At 42.5% G+C, this 19,067-nt stretch overlaps 1 protein-coding gene across 1 annotated transcript in view; it reads right to left on the bottom strand.

Moving 5' to 3' along the window:
- The window catches only part of LOC109718040 (transmembrane protein 136-like), an 8,572-nt gene continuing 5,199 nt past the window's right edge, over positions 15,695–19,067 (bottom strand). The window contains 1 exon segment of the mRNA XM_020244032.1: positions 15,695–16,076. Coding sequence (XP_020099621.1) covers positions 15,963–16,076 — 114 coding nt within the window. The 3' untranslated portion in view covers positions 15,695–15,962.

Below are 19,067 nucleotides of genomic sequence, written 5' to 3'. Positions count from 1 at the left end.
GGAACTCAAACGAAGTATATACTGCTGGTGAATCAAGTATCATCCAAGTAATGCATGATTATGACAATTGCTTATATATACATATATATATCCTGGCATTGCTTAAAACCATGTAATTTTATTAATCAATTATGGGCTTGATAAACCCAATACGCCATATAATAATATTCAAAACTCTCCAAATGGAATTTGCACTATCCAAGAGAATCAGTTCACGTTGGAGCGTTACAACAGTACTCGACAAAATAAATACAATACAATAAAATAAAAACTAAAATAAAGAAGAGAGAGAGAGAGAGAGAGAGAGAGAGAGAGAGAGAGAGAAAGATGGGGTGTCGAGCCTTAATTAAACAACCTTGTTTGAATGTATTAACCTGAAAAATCATGATTTTGAAAACTGAAATATAACCAAAATGATGAAGCTTCTAATTATTGNTTGTCATCCAAGGTAGTCAATACTTAGCATCTCATGTATTCTTTAACATCTACCACATGCATTCTTGATTAACATAAATCTCATGTATTCATTGGCATCTATCACACGCATTCATTATTAGTATATACCTTATACATTCATTTAGCATTATTTTCATGCATTCATCTAGCATTATCTCATTATATGCATCAGTAAAGAGATCACATTCCACTTCGACATGGAGGCGACCTAGTCGCTTTGCTGAGCACAACCCACCTAATATTGCTCTCCGATTGCTTGTAGTCACTTGCAATCGGGCTCCCGCGGCACACGTGATCCGGTTCGGCTCCAACTCGCAATTGATCGCCGAACGCCCAACAATCCGCAACATAGGATCATCAAGGGTTCATCTCTAACCTTCAATTAGAGAAATATGGGGTTAAAATAGATCAAAACCCTCATTTGCCCATAACCCCCATTCTAAACCTTGCATGAACCTATTCTCCAATTAACCCAAATCTCATGGAAAAACATGCTAACAACACATTAGAGATCATTAGAACCTCATACTTAAAGGATTTAATTGAAATCCTAGCTTAAATCATGAGATCTTACCTTAGGCCACCATGCTGATCAAGCTAAATCCACCATTGGAAAGCTTGCTTCACCACCAAGCTTCATCTCCAACATTATCTCCTCCAAAATCCCAACTTTGGGAGAGAGATCTAGAGAGAGAAGAGAGATATCTAGAGAGAGAAAGGGAAGGTCTCTCTCTCTCTCACCATGCGTGTGTGTGTGTGTGGTGTGTACGGTTGAGGAGGGAAGAAGAAGCCCCCTCTACATAAAGCCCTCCGCCAACATTACACAATTTCAGTTTAGCAGCTCAAAATCTGATACTTTTCGCCGGAGCCCTTCTGAATGTTCATTTGCGCTCAAATTTGACAGTCAGGCTCGGTTTAAGTTAATAAAACGGAAAATATCTTAACTTTTCAGTTTCGACCACTTTTGGTCACCGAAAGCTCTACCAAACTGAAATCTCTAGCAGATAGCAGTCGGATTTTATTTTTCACTTTTCGGATGTCGGAATGATATGAAACTTTAAATCTAGCCTCATAAAAATTATCCCGACATATTTTCAGATTTTCATAATTTTCTGACACTGTGAATTTTCTGCTAAAATATCAGCTCCGTTTCTTACAGAAAATTCTAAATCTTCTGTTTCCGTTTCGATTTCAGCACAAGTCATTCCCGACTTATATTTTACTTCTTTAAGTCAAATAAAAATAGCATCTCACACTATTTTTATTTATATTTACTTTTATATTAAAATCGGTATATTACACGATATTTCGACGGTTTTGGTTCCGTAAAGATGTATCACGTGGCTTGATACTTTGATGTGTCGCATTTCCAACTTGTTGTTGGTAGTGGATCTATGGGTATTTTGCTTTTCTTTTGATAAGTACATTGGCTGCAGACAATGTACTGCCGAAAGTTGGGACGAAATGCCCTTTTCCCTTTTGGGACTTTTGAATTGGGTCGGTGTTTTCTCTTGCAAGACGAACTATAGAGATTGTCTTGTGGCAAAGCTTGAATGATGGTCACCTCTGACCATGTAGCGAGCCTTGGGTTAATCCCTAGCAGGTTTTGCGCAGTTGATTTATCATTACTGCAGATGGTTTTGACTCTGGTTTGAGTTTGGGTGCTCGTTAACTCTATATTTGTGCCTTCACAACCAAAAGGTTTGTTTTGGTTCGTAGTCTCGGTCTTTTGCCGGGAGGTTCAAAATCACGGCTGTTGAGTGGCTTGAGTCTGGTTGTTGGCTTCGATTGTCATGGTATGTGATAGTGTATAAGGTTTGCGACTCGGCTTGATGTGCAAACCTTGGAATAGTATGCTTGTCCGGTTATTTGATGACAGGTGCGCCCGGGTCTCAATGAGACAAGTGTTTGGTGTTGCTGGGAACAACGATCACTTGGGTCCCTTGTAGGACGGCAGTGATAGGGTCTCGTGGAGACAGGTGTTGGGCATCACCGATGGTTATTATCACATATTGTGATTGGCAACCCTATGCATCAAGTGATGGACTTGCAAGGAGCTTATGTTGATTTGATTGTACTGGATTGAGTTATTGAGGAGACAAAATTGTCGAGCTCAATTGGTAATGTTAACCTTAGACTTTTTGGCCAGGCAGAAGGTGAGGTCTTGGACCTAAGAGTGTCGAATACCGTAGGTGGGTTTTCGATACTAAGGGTTTGACTTCGGTTGTTTATGTTTTAAACTAGTGGGAGACTGTGGTCTCCAAGGTGAGTATTATTGGCTCAGGTTTTAGGACAGCGATACACATTCGCTCGAGGTGAACTGGTTGATGTTGTTGGCTAGTCGGAGTATGTCGTTCGGCCTACGAAAATATACTCTAGATTTGTGGTGTTGTGCTGTGAATTTTCTACGTGAACTTTCGACGTAGTTGAGTTGGTGACTGCTACGCGGGGCAAAGTTGGGTGGACCTAGAGCTCCTGAGTAATGAATTATTATCTCAGATTTGGTAGATTTGGGATCGGATAATCCTGGTCGCCGAACTGTTTTGTCCGCAGGTTATAGGACGGTGTTGATCCCGGTGAGTCTTTGTCCAAAGATTTTGGGTTGGTCGTTTTCCCTCGTCTCATTCGAGTGGAATTGCAATTCTATTCTCCTCTACTTCGGAGGTTGATTTATCCAGATTCAAGGATATATGATTGATCAATACTCAAAGGTGTATCCGAATTTGATTACAATAAGTGCGTAGTCAAGTTTTGGGGACGAAACTTCCTTTAAGGGAGGGATAATGTGATGACTGAGATTTGGCAGTGTAGTTAAATTCTCTGTTGATGATGTTTTTTGTGTGTAATTTAATTACATAAGCACTCATCAAGTTTCAGGAGAAAACGAGTTAGGATGGAGAAGTTACGCAATCTTTACTTTTCACTTAAAGTGAATAGTAACTCTGATTTTTCGGAGAAGCCAATGAGTGGAGATGGCTTCTGGTGCGTATTGGACTCCGTTCATAGTGATCCAATAGCTCGTTTTCGATGGTTCGACTATCCTGGACCCAATGGCACTGACGGATTTTGGTTCTGATGCACGATTTTCGAGAGAAATGAATTTTATCGCAAAAAGAAGGTTTTTGGTATTTAGAGAGGGAAGGATTCCATTGCAATCGGCGACCTAATCTGGAAAAACAAAATTGTAGATTCGATGCCCTAGTCGTGCTGAACGCGCTGGTGCAATCCGTTCGCAAATCTGACCGACGGATCACCTGATATTGCACGTTGATCGAGGAGGGGTCATTAGTGGCGAAATGGCACTACAGGAAAAAATGCTCGTAGAGGCGGTTTTTAATATTTGTAGAGGCGGTTTAAACCGCCTCTAAAAATCGTAGAGGCGGTTTCCACAACCGCCTCTACACTGCCGCCGTAGCCACCGCCTCTACATTTTAGAGGCGGTTTGAGCGACCACTGGGGCAGCATAAAGGCGGTTCGTAGAGGCGGTTGCGACCGCCCCAATAATTTCATTTAAATATTTTTTAATATGTTTTATTATACTAAATTTTAAACTGTAGAGACGGTTTAAACCGCCTCTACAAACATTACTTTGTAGAGGCGGTCAAAACCGCCTCTACGGATTTTTAATATGTAGAGGCGGTTTGAACCGCCTCTACATATTAAATTTAATTAAGGCGGTTTCAACCGCCTCTACAGATGTTAATATGCCAAGACAATAGATAGAGGCGATCTCAACCGCCTCTAGCACACAAATAATAGTAAAAAGTTTTATTCATATTTATTTTAATTTGTATACATAAAAGAAATTTACATTTCTTATCAAACAACATAAAATATAAATTAACATTTAATCGAAAAATATAACAACAACATAAGACTTCACACAATTCTCAACAAAAAACATATAGTTAGAGATAGTCAATAGAGTAGTTATATAATTTACAAAAATTTATGTGGTTCCCTAGTTTCCTTCACTTGTAGGTTCATGACTTGCATTCGATGATCNTCATATGTCCCTAACGTATATTTGTAGAGGCGGTTGTTGCAACCGCCTCTTAACAACCGCCTCTACGGCCCCTTTTTCTTGTAGTGTGGTAATTTTGCAAAACACCCTATATTTTATATACCGTTTTGCGTGAAATCGGATGTGGGGGTGTGTTCACATGTTTTACACACGTTGTGGGGGACTCACTGAGAAAATCTCAGTTTTTTGGGAGTTTTGCACAAAATTGCACCATATATATATATATTTTTAAGCTCTAGGGTTGCACCAGGTAAACCCTAACCCTAGCCCTCAGCTGAGACTTTCCCAACCACCGGACCACCCTCCTCTACCCTCGCAGTGCGCGCCCTGGCTGCCGCCGCATGCTTTCGGCCGCAGGAAAGGCAGCATTGCATCCCTCTCCACCAAACCGCCACCAATCATCTTCCTCTCTGCTCAAGAGCTCGGCAGGGTGATCCCTCACCTTGGGCTCTTCTCCGGCGACTCCTCGGACCTTCGGCGACCTCCCCCGACCGCCACAGCCATCGACGAGTGCCACTGTCGCCATTATTTTAGCTTGTTGCCAGCTCGGCCCCCGGCCGCCGTCTCCCCCTCCTCCTCTCGGCTCCAGAGGTTGGCCGCGCCCCTTCCCTGCTTGCTCCGGCCATTGCCGTGACTGGAGAAGCAAGGTAACCCGAGGTGGGGGCTGTGCGGGCTTGCTTTCTTCCTGGGCCACCACCGCCGCCTCCTGATGTTGGCTGGCATGAGCGCCGGCTTCCATGAAGTGGCCGTTCCCGGTTGCCATCGGCGCCCCCGTCGCCGGAGCTCCCCCTACTGGCCAGACCCGCGCCAAGCTCATCCTTGACTGTGCGGCTAGGGCATCATTGCTCGCCGCCGTCGCCGCCTCCCGTCAGTGGCCGACGCGCATCCCGGCTTCCCTCCGTTGGCCACACCTACCTGCCGCCCGGCCGCCGTCGGCAGTGCCATGGCCCCTATTGCTCAGTGAGCTTTGTCTTAGCCTATTTGTGCACTATTTGGAGTTGCCTTCACTGTTCCGGCGACCTGAGGCTGTTTCGATGCCTCCGAAGGTGAGCACGGTGATCGTCGGTCAGTTCTGATCACAGTGCTCACCTCATTTGGGGTCAACGAGCGTCGGATGTGCAAATTAGAAGCGTTTTAGTTTCAGCGCGGAGTGTTCGCTGAACTTTGAGTCGCACCCGCGTCTCCCACAATGGACGGCCATCCTTCAAAGTGTGAGCACGGCCTCTAATGCGTCGAGACCTGTCAGCAAGTGTCTCGGCCAGGCTCGAAAGTCTTCGGTTTGCGCTGTCGGGCCATAAAACCCCGAAAATCACATAAAATGATGTGATTTTGTGAAGTCGCAGGGGCTTATGTGCAAATTTATATTTCGTGGTTGCTGTGGGCGGTGTGTGCGGGCATCAGGTGACCTCTGGACTAGTTGTCCAAGGCCCCAGGCCTTTCTGAAAATCAAATGTTAATTTTTGGTGTGTTTTTCGGCGAAATCCGCCGACGGAATGCGATTTCAGTTCGGAATTCTTCCGACGGTGCCTCACGGTAGATCATGTTGTCGCTGAGTCTTGTTGGCTGGTCACCCGTGTTGTTTCGAGGGTTTGAAAATGACGGGTGAGCGACGGTAGATTCCGGTGTCGAAATTGACACTTCCGGGAACCCGGATCGGAATGATTATTCGACAATAATCGTTTCAATGTGAGGATATGTGTTTGCTACCAGGTCACACAAATTATTGTGTCTAGTGGCAGCGGGTGACTTGTGGCGTGAGTCAGTGAGTTCCGGGACAGTTCGTGGGTCTTGGCGGAGTCCCGATGCGATTTTCGGGACTTTCGGCGAGTTACGGTAACCGGTTTTGGGGATCCGATTCTTGTGGGTTTACAGGTGGGATTGTGAATTAGTTCTGCATATATTTGTGGGTTGGATTCTAACCCGGTAGACCCTCCATAGGTCCGGTTGACGTTCTTCCACAAACGGGAGACAGATGCTACATTCGTACAGGTGGGTACTTCGACCAGAAGTCGGTACAGTGGTGCACGCTCAGTGACATCTTTCTCATTTTCCTGTTATTATACTGCTTATACGATATGTTGAGCTTAGCACCTTTGTTACTCTTTTCACGCTCTACTTGGTTGTTTTCGTGTCTAGCATCATGAGTAGGCGTAGAGCAGGTTTAGTCGGTCGATTCTTGTATCTCTTACTATGACCTAATCGGTCGGTTCATTATATTTAGCATTATGACCTACTTGGTCGGTTTGACTACTAGATGACCTATGAGGTCGGTATACCCTGAGGGGTAGGATTGTCGGCTAGTGGTTGACGGCTAGTTCTGGATTTTACCGATGCATGACGTGACCTTCTTGTGATCTATAAGTTGGTTCTTGTGCATATATGTTAGTTGACATTGAGTGGTCGGTACTTGCATAACTTTGGAAGGATGTTGAGTTGTTCCATCCTAGTTGACCTGGGTGTTCGGTACTTGTATGCATACATGACATGATTTGACATTAGTTGACTTCATAGTCAGTGACATTTGTATTCATACCAAATATGCTTTGGCATTAGTTGATTATAGCTTGTACGGCACTGAAGGAGTCTTAGACAGCCCAGTGGGAGGTGATGTTTCATAGACAGGGTTTGCCACCCTGAGTTCTCACCCTCAGACTTGATATACGCCGTGCTTAGATAGAGTTAGCGACTCTGAGTGCAGGTTGTTGTGTCGCTCCGGAGTAGTACTTGATTTGCGGTCCTTGAGACCTATGGGCGAGCTTAGGCCAAGTTTTCATGACAGGCCACAGGGATTGGGTATATCTTGGACTTCTCGTATGTCTAGTTGATGCATACTTGCACTTTGTTCTGTATTACAGCAGCAGCTAGTTATATTCCCTTGTACTGTTGGTTAACCATGCATCATTGCTAGTGTAGTTCTGATATCCATGTATGCATTTTGTTCTATTTTATAGTAGTGGTAGTTACATATTCTATTACTGTTCTCTTTCCTTCTAGTGTATTAGCTATTGTATTTGAGATATCTATCTATGACCTTGATGATCTCTTTCTGCCGGTAAGTACTCCTCGCCTTCGTCGGCTTGCGGTACCCACTGAGAGGGGAGATATGTGTACATGTTCTCACCCCCCACCCCCCTTTCAGGTAACATTGTTGGTCCGAGCCGGGACAGTTCGTGTGGTGCGTGTCTTTGCGAACGATAGAGCTATCGGCCCGCCGTTTTGGTTAAACTCTTCAAACTTGTCTTTTTAATAATTGTAGTAATTATGGTTCAGTTAGTTTTCAGTTATATGGACAAATGTGGTTTTGTGAAATGAATAAAGTACCATGGTTTTCTTATGAAATGAAAATGGTTTTCTACCCCTCGTGGTAGCGTATTTTTAAAGAAAATAAGATTTTCGTGTGGGAAACAGTTTTAAAAAGAGTTTTCCTGGTTTTCATGATTCTTAGTATTTCAAAATAAGTTTCCGAGTAGGAAACGTTTTAAACTACTAGATGTGAACTTATGGTAAACTTGTGATGGAATGAATGTGATGTGGTGATTGTATGTGGATATGTATATAGTGTGGTTGTATCTTGTACTTGTGCGACATCGTGCAAATACAGGGGAGACTCTGTTCATGTGAACAGTGGATTCTCTGTATTTGTGGCCGATTTGACATCCTCTAGGGTCAAGGCTTTTAAAAAAAAAAAAATTTTGGGCACTCCTTATTGGTTTTAAAACCAAAAGGGACCCCGGGGCGTGACAGTAGTTACCCGCGCGATGTAGCGGGCAGGTATTATCGCAATATTAGATTTTTAATCCAATCCAACCCACCTTAAATTGAAACTATCAAATAATTTCAAAAAATACTGTGAAATAGGTTAAAAATAGATAACAAATAGAAAATAAAAAAGAGAAAAAAAAAGATAGAGGAACTCTCACTTGGTATTAGTCTCTAAGAGGGTAAAACTTGCTGTGGCTTTCACCGCCACCTCGATCTCCACTGCCATTGCCCATGCTTTCTTTTGCAGCTGTAGCCGCCGCCGCCGCCGCCGCAGCTGCTGCCGCCTTGGTATCTACTGCTATTACATTCACCGCCTCCGCCCCCACTATGACCTGAAGCATCTAAAGAATTCTACAAAACAAAAGAGGAGGTAGGGTTGTGGGAGTTAGAAAAAATGGATGGTAGAGAAGAAGAAAAGACGCGTGGGTTGGGGAGGAAGAAAAAAAGGGGGCTGAGAGAAGGTGAAGCGGTGGACGTTGAGAAGATGAGAAGATACTAAAGTTAGGAGTTGAACAAAAAAAAAAGATCCCACACCTCATGCTAAATGAGAATAGGAGAAGATACAAAAATTAGGAGTTAACAAAAAAAATAGAAAATAATAAATTGATGTCACACCTTTTGCCAAATGAAGAAGGTCATAATTTATTATAGAAAAGGAGTAGGCTTTTATTTTCATTACATGCATTGGAGAGAAGGGGGCTTTTGTGTGAGTTTGTATAGTTTATGATTATATTAAGGTTAGGGTGGGTAGACGCATTAATTAAACGTTATATGTAAAGGGAAGACGAAGGGTTGGGCTTTTTGTGTGGGTTTCTAAAGTTTACGGTTTAGATAGAGTTAAGTTGGGTGGGCGTGTTAATTAGATGTTATGTGCATAGGGAACACTACAAGAATATTATATATTGGTGGCGAGTAATGTCGCCACCATATATATAATATTCTTGTAGTTATATAGTGGCGATAAATTTTGTCGCCATCTTATTTTTGCCACCAATACTATCTTTTCTTGTAGCGGAAGGTGAAGGGTTGGTTTCATAAAGTGAAAGTCAACAGTGAAGGAAACACAGCCACGTGGCATTTTTTTGGGGGATTAATGTATAGGTATAGATATAGATTTATTTCAACCTCCTAGTATTGTGATCCTAGCTCGACGCCCCCTACTTTAGTAGTTGGAATTATGCTCAACAAAGAACCTTATGTCACGCCCTGGGATTCTTTTGGAAAGTCCTTTTTAAGAAAACTCGCGAAAACGTGTACATTGTTTTTTTTATAAACACCTTTGAGAATACCCCGCGAACGCACATAGACTCGCCACATGGACAAGGGATTCCCCGTACGAACGGACAAAGTCTCCCCTGTATATGCACGACGTAGCACCATAATACAAGATCAAGTATACATACAACCACATAACACAAATATCTATTTAATCACAATATAACAATAATTCAGATACATCTATTAATATTTAAACATCAATGGGCGAAGAACTAAACAAATCTAGCAGAAGGATAATGAACATCAACAACGGATAACTCTAGGTACAACTATCTAGCATCGTCCTCACGCATCGTCCCAACCCTCACCGTCCACGTCACCTGGAAAATGGTGGGGGTGAGAACATATAAACATGTCTCCCCTCTCAGTGGGTATCGCAAACCGACGAAGGCGAAGGGTACTCACTGGCAAAGAAGGGATAATCAACAATAGTAAACAGGTAAATCAAATACGGGAGCAATGAAAGAACAAATGGTAATAAATGTAACAATAACCACTACTGTGAGATAGAGTATAATTCAATAACTAAGCATAATCAGATGGAGCATCGAAACAGTAGCAATCATGACTAGAAAGGAACTACAATTTGAAAGTTTTGAGGAGCCCAAGGATCTATCTAGATTGTATCTATCACCTAGAGGGGGGTGAATNATAAACAAGATTTAAAGCTTACCTACGCATCGTGATTCAAGTTTTGCGTGTTTTACGTCCTTTCCGATTCTTCGAAGTCTTGGATTCTTCGATCATCAATACTACGCTCCGAACTTCTTCAAGACTCCGACTCGACCCACGAAACTTGCCAACACATAGGACCTAACACAATTGCCAATCAAGACACGACTACCAGCTATTATAAAGAATAACAGAGTACACTAATGCATCAAATGAACTAATAATGCCATCAACGAAGTCAATTGCCATATTGGTCTAAAGATCTCAAGCTAAACCACATCCTGCTCGCCTACTTGGCATATAACCCTAACAGGCACCTTGTAGGGCTCACGGGTCGGAAGTATAACCACTTTTTCCAAAAAGAACACCCTCTTGCGGTGTATCAAATCGTTGGTGTACGTAAAAATGCTCACGAGCCGTAGCAATCGATGCAATAATCTCAATGGCCAACATCGGCAGGTAGCCGAGAGAATAAACACAAGGAGTCACCGACCAATCAGGTCCATCTCTATGTAAGAGTGTCACCGACATCAAGTCAACTAATGTCAAAACACAAAGTAGATGACGACAAATAACACCAACTAGAAAGTCAACCAATGTCAAGGTCATCTACTATGAACATGCTATGGATAACTCAATCATCAGGAACACCACTTTATTACTAGATCATGGCCATATGAAATAGGAGTAAGTGTAGAGCAACAAACTACGAAGTCAAGTAGTATACGAAAGGTCAATCAACATCAAGTAAATGGAAGGAAATAACAAGAATAGAAATCACCGAGCAGGCGCTACTTTACCAACTTCGGATCGAAGTATCTACCTCTACTGAAGAATAAAATTGGGTCGTCGACGCCCGTCGATATCTCCCGCCACAATCCGGACCTATGTAAAGTCCCACCCAAAACATAATTAGTTCAAACCCGCTAATTACAAAAGCTATGGTTTTAAGTGAAAACCAACATGCAAGAAATCAAATTTCTCAATCCCGTTTCACGATTATTGAAAGGTCGTTCGATCGTCGCACCAACTCGTCGGAATGTAAACCCAACCCACGGGGCATTCCAAAACAAGTCTCACACAAAGCCTACCTCGTTCACTGTCCCAATACATCAATTTAATGCCACTGGGGCAGCCGCACAAATAGTGCGTCAAAACAAAATGCCAAGATCTCAAAAATCACCGATTTGGCTCCCAGGGTGCCCCTTTCGGCACCGGAGCCACCCGCAGCACCTCGCCTCAACACCAGCCAATAAGGCTACCACACCGCTGCAAATAGTAGCAATCTGCGTGATACGAAATCGCTCCTGAAATCGCTCGATTTTTGCATTTTGGGGTTCCGTTAAGCCCCGAAGTGTTTCAAGATACTCCAAAGGTCGTGCAACCATCCCTACTGTCCCAAAACACTCACTTTTGGGTATCAGGACAGCCGCACACTTAGTAATGCGATCCAAAAGTAAAGTTCCCAAAATCCACTGTGCCGGGTTCTCGAAAATTGCCGTTTTCGACTCCAGAACCCACCTAGAGCTCATCGTTGGGCCGAGATTCACACCAACGACTTCTTAACAAGCCGACCAAGCTAATCTACCGCTGCTACCAGCAACTGGACCCACTCCACTAGAGCGAAGGCGAACCATGCTTGTTTTCGCTTAATGATCCATTTTTGACATCAAATAGATCCTATAATTGTTGTTTTTGAACAAGAAATTGGGCATTGATTGTAAGGAAGAAAATTTGGCATTAATTTGCATAAAAAAGGTAAAATTGGTATCACCTCCCTCGGGTTGCAATTGGTGAGAATAAAAGTCTATCGGCATGCATGATTTTAGCCTTGCGAAATTAGCGTCAGATGATAGACGTGAGATTGCTCAGTGTTTATCTCAAGCCGTGCAGCACTAGCCCGACTCTTAGGCCTTTTGCAAGGCCTCCCTATGCATTGCATTGCTGCTGGGCCTGTAGAGGCCTCTTCTAGCGTGTCATCATTTTAGGAGCCTACTCCAGTGTTGGGTCAAGCAATGAGTTCCACCCGAGCAGCACTCGAAACCTCTCCTCATGATGGGCCAGATTACGCCCACCTGTGTGCTAGCCTGCTTGCGGGTCCAACCTGCGCAGAACCCGCAAGCTGGACTATGCTCGCGAGCCCAGTCCAGCATGCTGGGCGTATGAGCCCTGGGAAATGGCAGCCAGCTCGCACATTGGGCTGCACACGCGCCCAGTCCGTGAGCTAGGCCCGCATGGGACCAATCTGTGCAATGGGCCTGTAGCGGCCCGCTTGCATTGTAGGGGATAGGGGTGGAACTGGGTCGGGCTTGGGTCTGGTAATACTATGCTCAAGCGCGACCCAAAAGAAAATGTTGGGCTTCGGGTCAGGCTTTTACCTAATTTTTTTTTTTTGAAATTTAAGGGCCGGCTAAATGTCAAGCCAATGCCCAATACCCATCGGGCTTTGTGGAGGCTCATTTTATGCATTTATCATATAATAACTAATTAGCTATATATAATAATATGGACCATATATTTCTTCATAAATATGTATAATTAATTAATTATATATAATAATACTATTTAATATATCCTAATATGGAACTAAATATTTTGTTAGTATATAATATATCCTCATATATATATAAATATATATCATTAATAACAATATATATTATGTATGATATACTATATCATTTATTCTTTTTATAGATAAATATTATATATATATATAATTTAATATTTTATTTTGATACTTAATATATCGGGCTTTTGGGTGGGGCCGGGCTTGGACATGCCCAAAATTTTTTCGGACCTAAATTTTTAAGCTCGGCCCGAACTTAAAGTTATATTTTTAATACCCAAAGCCCGGCCGAATATGGCCATCGGGTCGGGCCTTGTTTAGGCCCGGGCCCAGTTCCACCCCAAGTTGGGGACCTGTTTGCGTATAGGGCCGGCTTGGGCTCGCTTGCGTAATGGGCTGCACGAGGGCCTGCATAGGCATACCGGCCCGCAGCCCTCACCAGGTATACTATAATAATAAAATAAAAAAAAGAAGGTCGTTGGTGGTTGTAAGATTTGAACCCACAACTTGTACACTATATACAAGCTCCCACCAGCAAGGAAATGCATTAAGTTATAAAAATTTTCGGCCAATTTGCATAGAAAATCCACTAGTTTTGTGCTTTTGCAAAAGTGGGCCACATTTTTCGGTTTTGCAGATTCGGGTCGGATTTTCAACAAACTGACCAAAATACCCTTGGACCTTTTTCTCTCTCCTCTTTTTTTTTTCTCTCGTTCTTTTTTGTTTCTTTTCCCAGAGAGCAGCGGAGGCGGAGGCGGAGGCGGAGGCGGAGGCGATCTGCTTTGGTTTTGTCCGGCACATCCTTATCCTCGCCCGCGCACCCCCCGCCTTCCTCGCCTTTGATTCCGCCGAGGCCGCGTTGCGATATTCTTTTTTTTCCCCCTCTCCGACCCTCCTCCACTGCCTCCGACGACGACGCCTATCTTACCTTCTCTCGCCATTCTCGCCCTTTCCCTCTCCCTGCTCCTTCGCCTCCTTCGCCGCTTTCGACGACGACGCCTTTTCGCCGACATCGGCGCAGCGAAGGTCGCTGCGGCGCCGCAGCCTCGGAGCGGGGGGTCTTTAGCGGCGTCGTCGCCGGCGCCATGACCGTTGGCGGAGAGGCGTGACAAAAAGAATTATAGAAGAAGGAAGAAGAGAAAAAATAAAGACAAAAAATTATATAAGAAGGAAGAAGAAGATGCAATTGCACTGTTAAAATATGATTACACCGTTTTAAAACAAATTTGCACTGTTTTAATAAAAATTGCACTCTTTTGGAATGAATTTTACACTCTTTAGGCTAACGTTGCACTATTTAGGAGAATTTTGCACCATTTCTTTTCCTTTTCTTTCTCTCTTTCTCTTTTTCTTCTTCCGCTGCTGCCTCAGCCCACCTGCCTGGGTTGAGGTCTCCTCTAGCGCCGAGGTCGCGTACGACCTCACCCCGCTTCGCACGTCCCGCCGCATCGCCACGTGCTCCCGCCGTGAGATTAGGAGCGCCTCCTCGCACGGGGCCGATCGCGCCACTGCCCTCCTATAGGCCTCGCCGCGGAGGTCGCCAGTGACGAGGGCGGCCTTGCCGTCCACGGCGATGGCTACGAAGTACCCGCCGGCGGGCTCCGGGGCCGCCAACTGCCTCGAAAGTCGCCGAGCTCGAGGAGGCTCCTGACAACGAGAAGGGACCTCGAGCCGGGCGGGAGGCAACAGCGGAAGAAGAAGAAGAAGAGAAAGAGAAAAAGAAAAGAAAAAGAAATGGTGCAAAATTCTCCTAAATAGTTAACGTTAGCCTAAAGAGTGTAAAATCCATTTCAAAATAGTGTAATTTCTATATCAAATAGTGCAATTTTTATTAAAACAGTACAAATTTATTTTAAAACACTGTAATCTTATTTTAACAGTACAATTTCATCTTCTTTTTCCTTGTTATATAATTTTTTGTCATCATTTTTTTCTTCTTCCTTCTTTTATAATTTTTTTTGTCGCGTCTCTCCGCCAACGGCCATGGCGCCGGCGACGACGCCGCTAAAGACCCCCCGCTGTGAGGCTGCGCCGCCGCAGCAACCTCCCCGGGGCCGTTGTCGGCGGAGAGGTGTTGTCGTCGGAGGCGGCGGAGGAGGCGGAGGAGCAGAGAAAGGGAAAGGGCGCGAAGGGCGAGGGAGAGTGAGATAGGCGTTGTTGGAGGCGGTGGAGGAGGGTCGGAGAGGGGGAAAAAAAAAGTCGCAGCACGGCCTCGGCGGGGTCGGAGGCGAGGAAAGCGGGGGATGCGCGGGCGAGGGTAAGGATGCGCCGGACAAAACCGAAGTGGGCCGCCTCCGCCTCCGCCTCTGCCGCTCTCTAGGAAGAGAAAGAAAAAAAGAACGAGAGAAGAAAAAGAGAGGAGAGGGAAAAAGGTACAAGAGTATTTTGGTCAGTTTACTGAAAATCCGGCCCGAATCTGCAAAATCGAAAAAGATGGCTCACTTTTGTAAAAGCACAAAACTAGTGATTTTTTATGCAAATTGGCCAAAATTTTCTGATATCACGTCTTTTGATATATATTATAGTTGCTTTACAAAATTGTAATGCGCTTATTAATTAATTTATGACGTGAATTTATTCTTAATAAACTTGATATATTATTTTAATTTGCATTGAATGAGATAATCATTAGCCTTTTTTTAAAAAAACGAAATTTTTAATTTGAAAATGCAATGAAAATTTTATTATTATATTGGATTGAAAATAAAATTGTAGATATTTCTACCTAATTTTAAATTATGTGTATTATTGTGTAGTAATATATGGCTTCCAAAACACGAAGAAGGTGCACCCAAACAACATAATCCCAAGCTAGTCTTTTAGAAGATCATTAGATAGCTTAGGTAGAAAATAGCTTAAGGTTAAACTCATGATCAACGCCCTACTCACACGGCTGCAAACTACACAAATAACAGATAAATGTGACAGGAAAAGGATGAAAAAAAGGGGGTTTAGACATAGAGTTTAAATAATGTGAATATAACACAGTAATTAAAACCCACAACCAGCTCATAGAATAGAGGAGCTTAGTGCCACTCTAATTATTTATTAACAAAACATTTAAATTGGTAGGACATGTTTTAAGATAAATCTTAACATTTTTCTGAAGGAAGATTAATCTTTAAGCGCATAATTGCTACATTAATCAAGTGATGCTTCATTTGTACACATTCACACGCATATTAAGAGGTGAGCTCCTGGAGCTCAGTGACTGACACTTTTATGGGCTTTCATTTTTTTCCCGAGCTTATGTCTCACCATTCGTAGAATCTTGTAGAACCAGAAGGCACTCACCAGCTGCAAACCCAAAGCCATTGCCTGGTAATTTTTTTTAAAAAAAAAAAGAAACAAAAATCAGAAGTTATGATAGAATTCCTTTTCTTATTATTATTTCTGCGAGATGTTTATATGATCAGAATTATGCAGAGAGTGTGAAATACAGAAACAATTAACTTGTAATAGTTTTGTTGAACATAAATTTTAAAAACACTATTATTTGACAAATTAATTCTTTGATGAATAATGATTATTTCATATAATTTAATATAATATCATAACAGTATGTACTGAGTTTGAATCTCACTAGGCTTCTAACATTATTTTGTTTTCTTAACTAAAAACGTAAGAAAGAGTGTTTAATTAATCTTTTGAGAATGGCAATGATATTTAAGTGCCACGGACTGAACCCAATATCTCTCACAAAATAATGAAGATACCAATCAATGAACTAAACTACAATATATTGATTGATTTGAGCATAAAATATTGGGATTAATAGTTTATATGACTACTCATATTTTTAGAGTAATGCTGTTATATTTGTTATTTTTCGATGTCGTTCATTCATTCTTATTTTATGGTTCAAATTTAATTTCTTTTAAGTTGCGATCTGCAATATCATATTACTTTGAGAGAGTTACGACTTACTAGGTACTCCAAAGAGGAATATTTTTATCATTTAATACATGAATAATTAAGTAATTTTGCCCCCACTAAATTACCTACATCTCTCTTCTCTCTTTGTTTTTTTTTTCTCTCTCTATCTTTCCTCAACATCCATAGATGTCTCATCGTTTCATATGAGAAAGCTTTCAAATTATTTGACAACATGGTCTTGAATTTATGTTTTAAAAATTTAGATTTAATAATATATTTTGAAATATGGTAAAGAGGAATAATTGATTTGGGTTCGGGCCTTCGGGTCTTCGGGTTTGGATTAAAAATGTTCAATTTAAATATTTACCAACATGATTTTTTTTTTCAAATAGTGATAAAAAATTAATGTTTAAATTAAAAGAAAATTTATTTTTTTTAAATATATTAAATATGTTGATTTTAAATTTTTTTACCTACATTCAAAATTTTTTACATTAGTGATAGAAAATTAATTTCTAAACTAGAGGAATTTGAAAATTTCTTAAACATATTAAATATGTTGAATTTAAATATTTACAAACATTAAAATTTTTTTAAATAATAATACAAAATTCCTATAATTTAAATTTAAATATTTAATATTTAGTGTAGTATCCTTTATATATATATATGGATGCCACATGCCCATGTCTATACATATATATATATATATATATATATATATATATATATATATATGTGTGTGTGGATGCCACGTGCCCCCATGCATGGTTATCCATTCAATTAATTGAGGGAACAGCCTACACCTCTCTAATTATATTTTTCTTTCTCTCTTTCGTGTGGAGTGGAGAGCTGAAGCGGAGGAGCCGCGTAGAGGTAGCCGCGAAGCTCGGATTCGCCGTCGACGTCGCGCCGTGGAGCCGTTCGAGCCTACGTTTGTCGCCGTAGCATCGCAAGGAGGCCGGGCGAGGGTGTGTTATCGCCGTCCTCGACGTCGCACAGATAGGTCCGCAACTCGGCGTCCGTTTACTATCGTCGTAGGCTTGCATTCGGATCTGTCGTGTTATTGGTTGGTGACTAGAAATTTTTGAATATATTTCTGCCGTCTCTTGACGTCGCACAATACTAGGGTCGCTTGTCGAGGTGGGTGTGCCGTCAATTGCTTTTTTATTTCCAAGCTTTTCAATATTCGAGTCTGGGCTTGTCCTGCAGATTTTCACGTGGCCGTTGCGTTTCTGGCTCATCACTCGGGTGTAGAGCGTCGATTCGGACGGGAATTTGTTCGTTGGATTAGGACTGAGAGGAATCCAAGAAGCCCTTATTTTCCTGGATTTGGTGAAGGTTAGCTGGGTCGAGAAATTTATGTTCTCCTCTGCTTGCTGCGTGTTTCGGATCAAATCTTGAGTTGGAGTTCTTCGTTGCATGTGTTAGGGTCATTTCAACTTAGTGGACACCCGATTTTTCCATGGGCATTTGGAGAGTTTTGGTGACCTCCTCCCTGCCGGTGAGTTAGCGCATCGGGTGGTTACATCGTTTATTCCAAGTACCGTAGATTGTCGCATGTCATGATATATTAGTTTCGGTAATCATGTGTTAGTGTGATATCATGATGGTTTTTTCTATCCTCGGATATAACAGATTGAGAAATGACTTAGTAAGTCTTAAATGTACATGGTTGCGACTGGTTTGACTAGGAGAAAACACGATGTGAATCTTATACTTAAATACTCCCTGATTTACTTAGGGAGCCGTTGTATTGAAATGTACTGTCGGCAGTATCTTCGAGACGGAGTACTCCAGGAGATGTTAGAATATATCACAGCTCGTGCTGGTTCGCGACGAGGGGATTTACAGGGGTCGTTTAGGGTGTTCTCGGACTGTAGCGTGTCCGTTGAGGTTACGGGGACTCCGTTATCTGCCTTTTTTGGCGTCGATTGTGCCGAGAGGCACGTACTAGTGTTTGGTTGTTAGACCAGTTAGAGTCGATTTCTTGACTTTGGCTTTTCAGAGCCTGTTTAGCTGCGACAAGAGAGTACCTGCATACTCGTGGTAGCGCCACGGTGCCCACTCCGAGTCCAGGCTTTGTTGCTTATCGCGTTTGTGCGTCATGCCAGTTGATTTGCTCTCTCACGACCATGTTTAGTGTGGATAGAGCCTGTAGGTCCGCAGACGTGGGCAGGGACAGGTGTATTCATCAGTTCCCGGCGAGGAATATCTTACAGTCCCGATTGGATTGGGTCGCATTTTGACGATTTCCGTACAGTTGGTTACGTAGAGGCATGATAGTGAGTGATTGATACGTGTAGAGTGTACTTCCTGCTTTTCCTACACTATCCTTCCTCCGCGAGACTAGGGGGACGATGTTGTTGTTTGGGCGGTACCACTGAGGACTACTTGTTTTGTAGGTTAGTTCTTCACCCAGTTGTTACTCCT

Source organism: Ananas comosus, linkage group 12 (genome assembly GCF_001540865.1).
Source record: "Ananas comosus cultivar F153 linkage group 12, ASM154086v1, whole genome shotgun sequence".
In the NCBI taxonomy this organism is placed as follows: domain Eukaryota; kingdom Viridiplantae; phylum Streptophyta; class Magnoliopsida; order Poales; family Bromeliaceae; genus Ananas; species Ananas comosus.
Note: the sequence above shows the minus strand (reverse complement) of the source record. Positions and strands in the feature narration are given on the sequence as shown.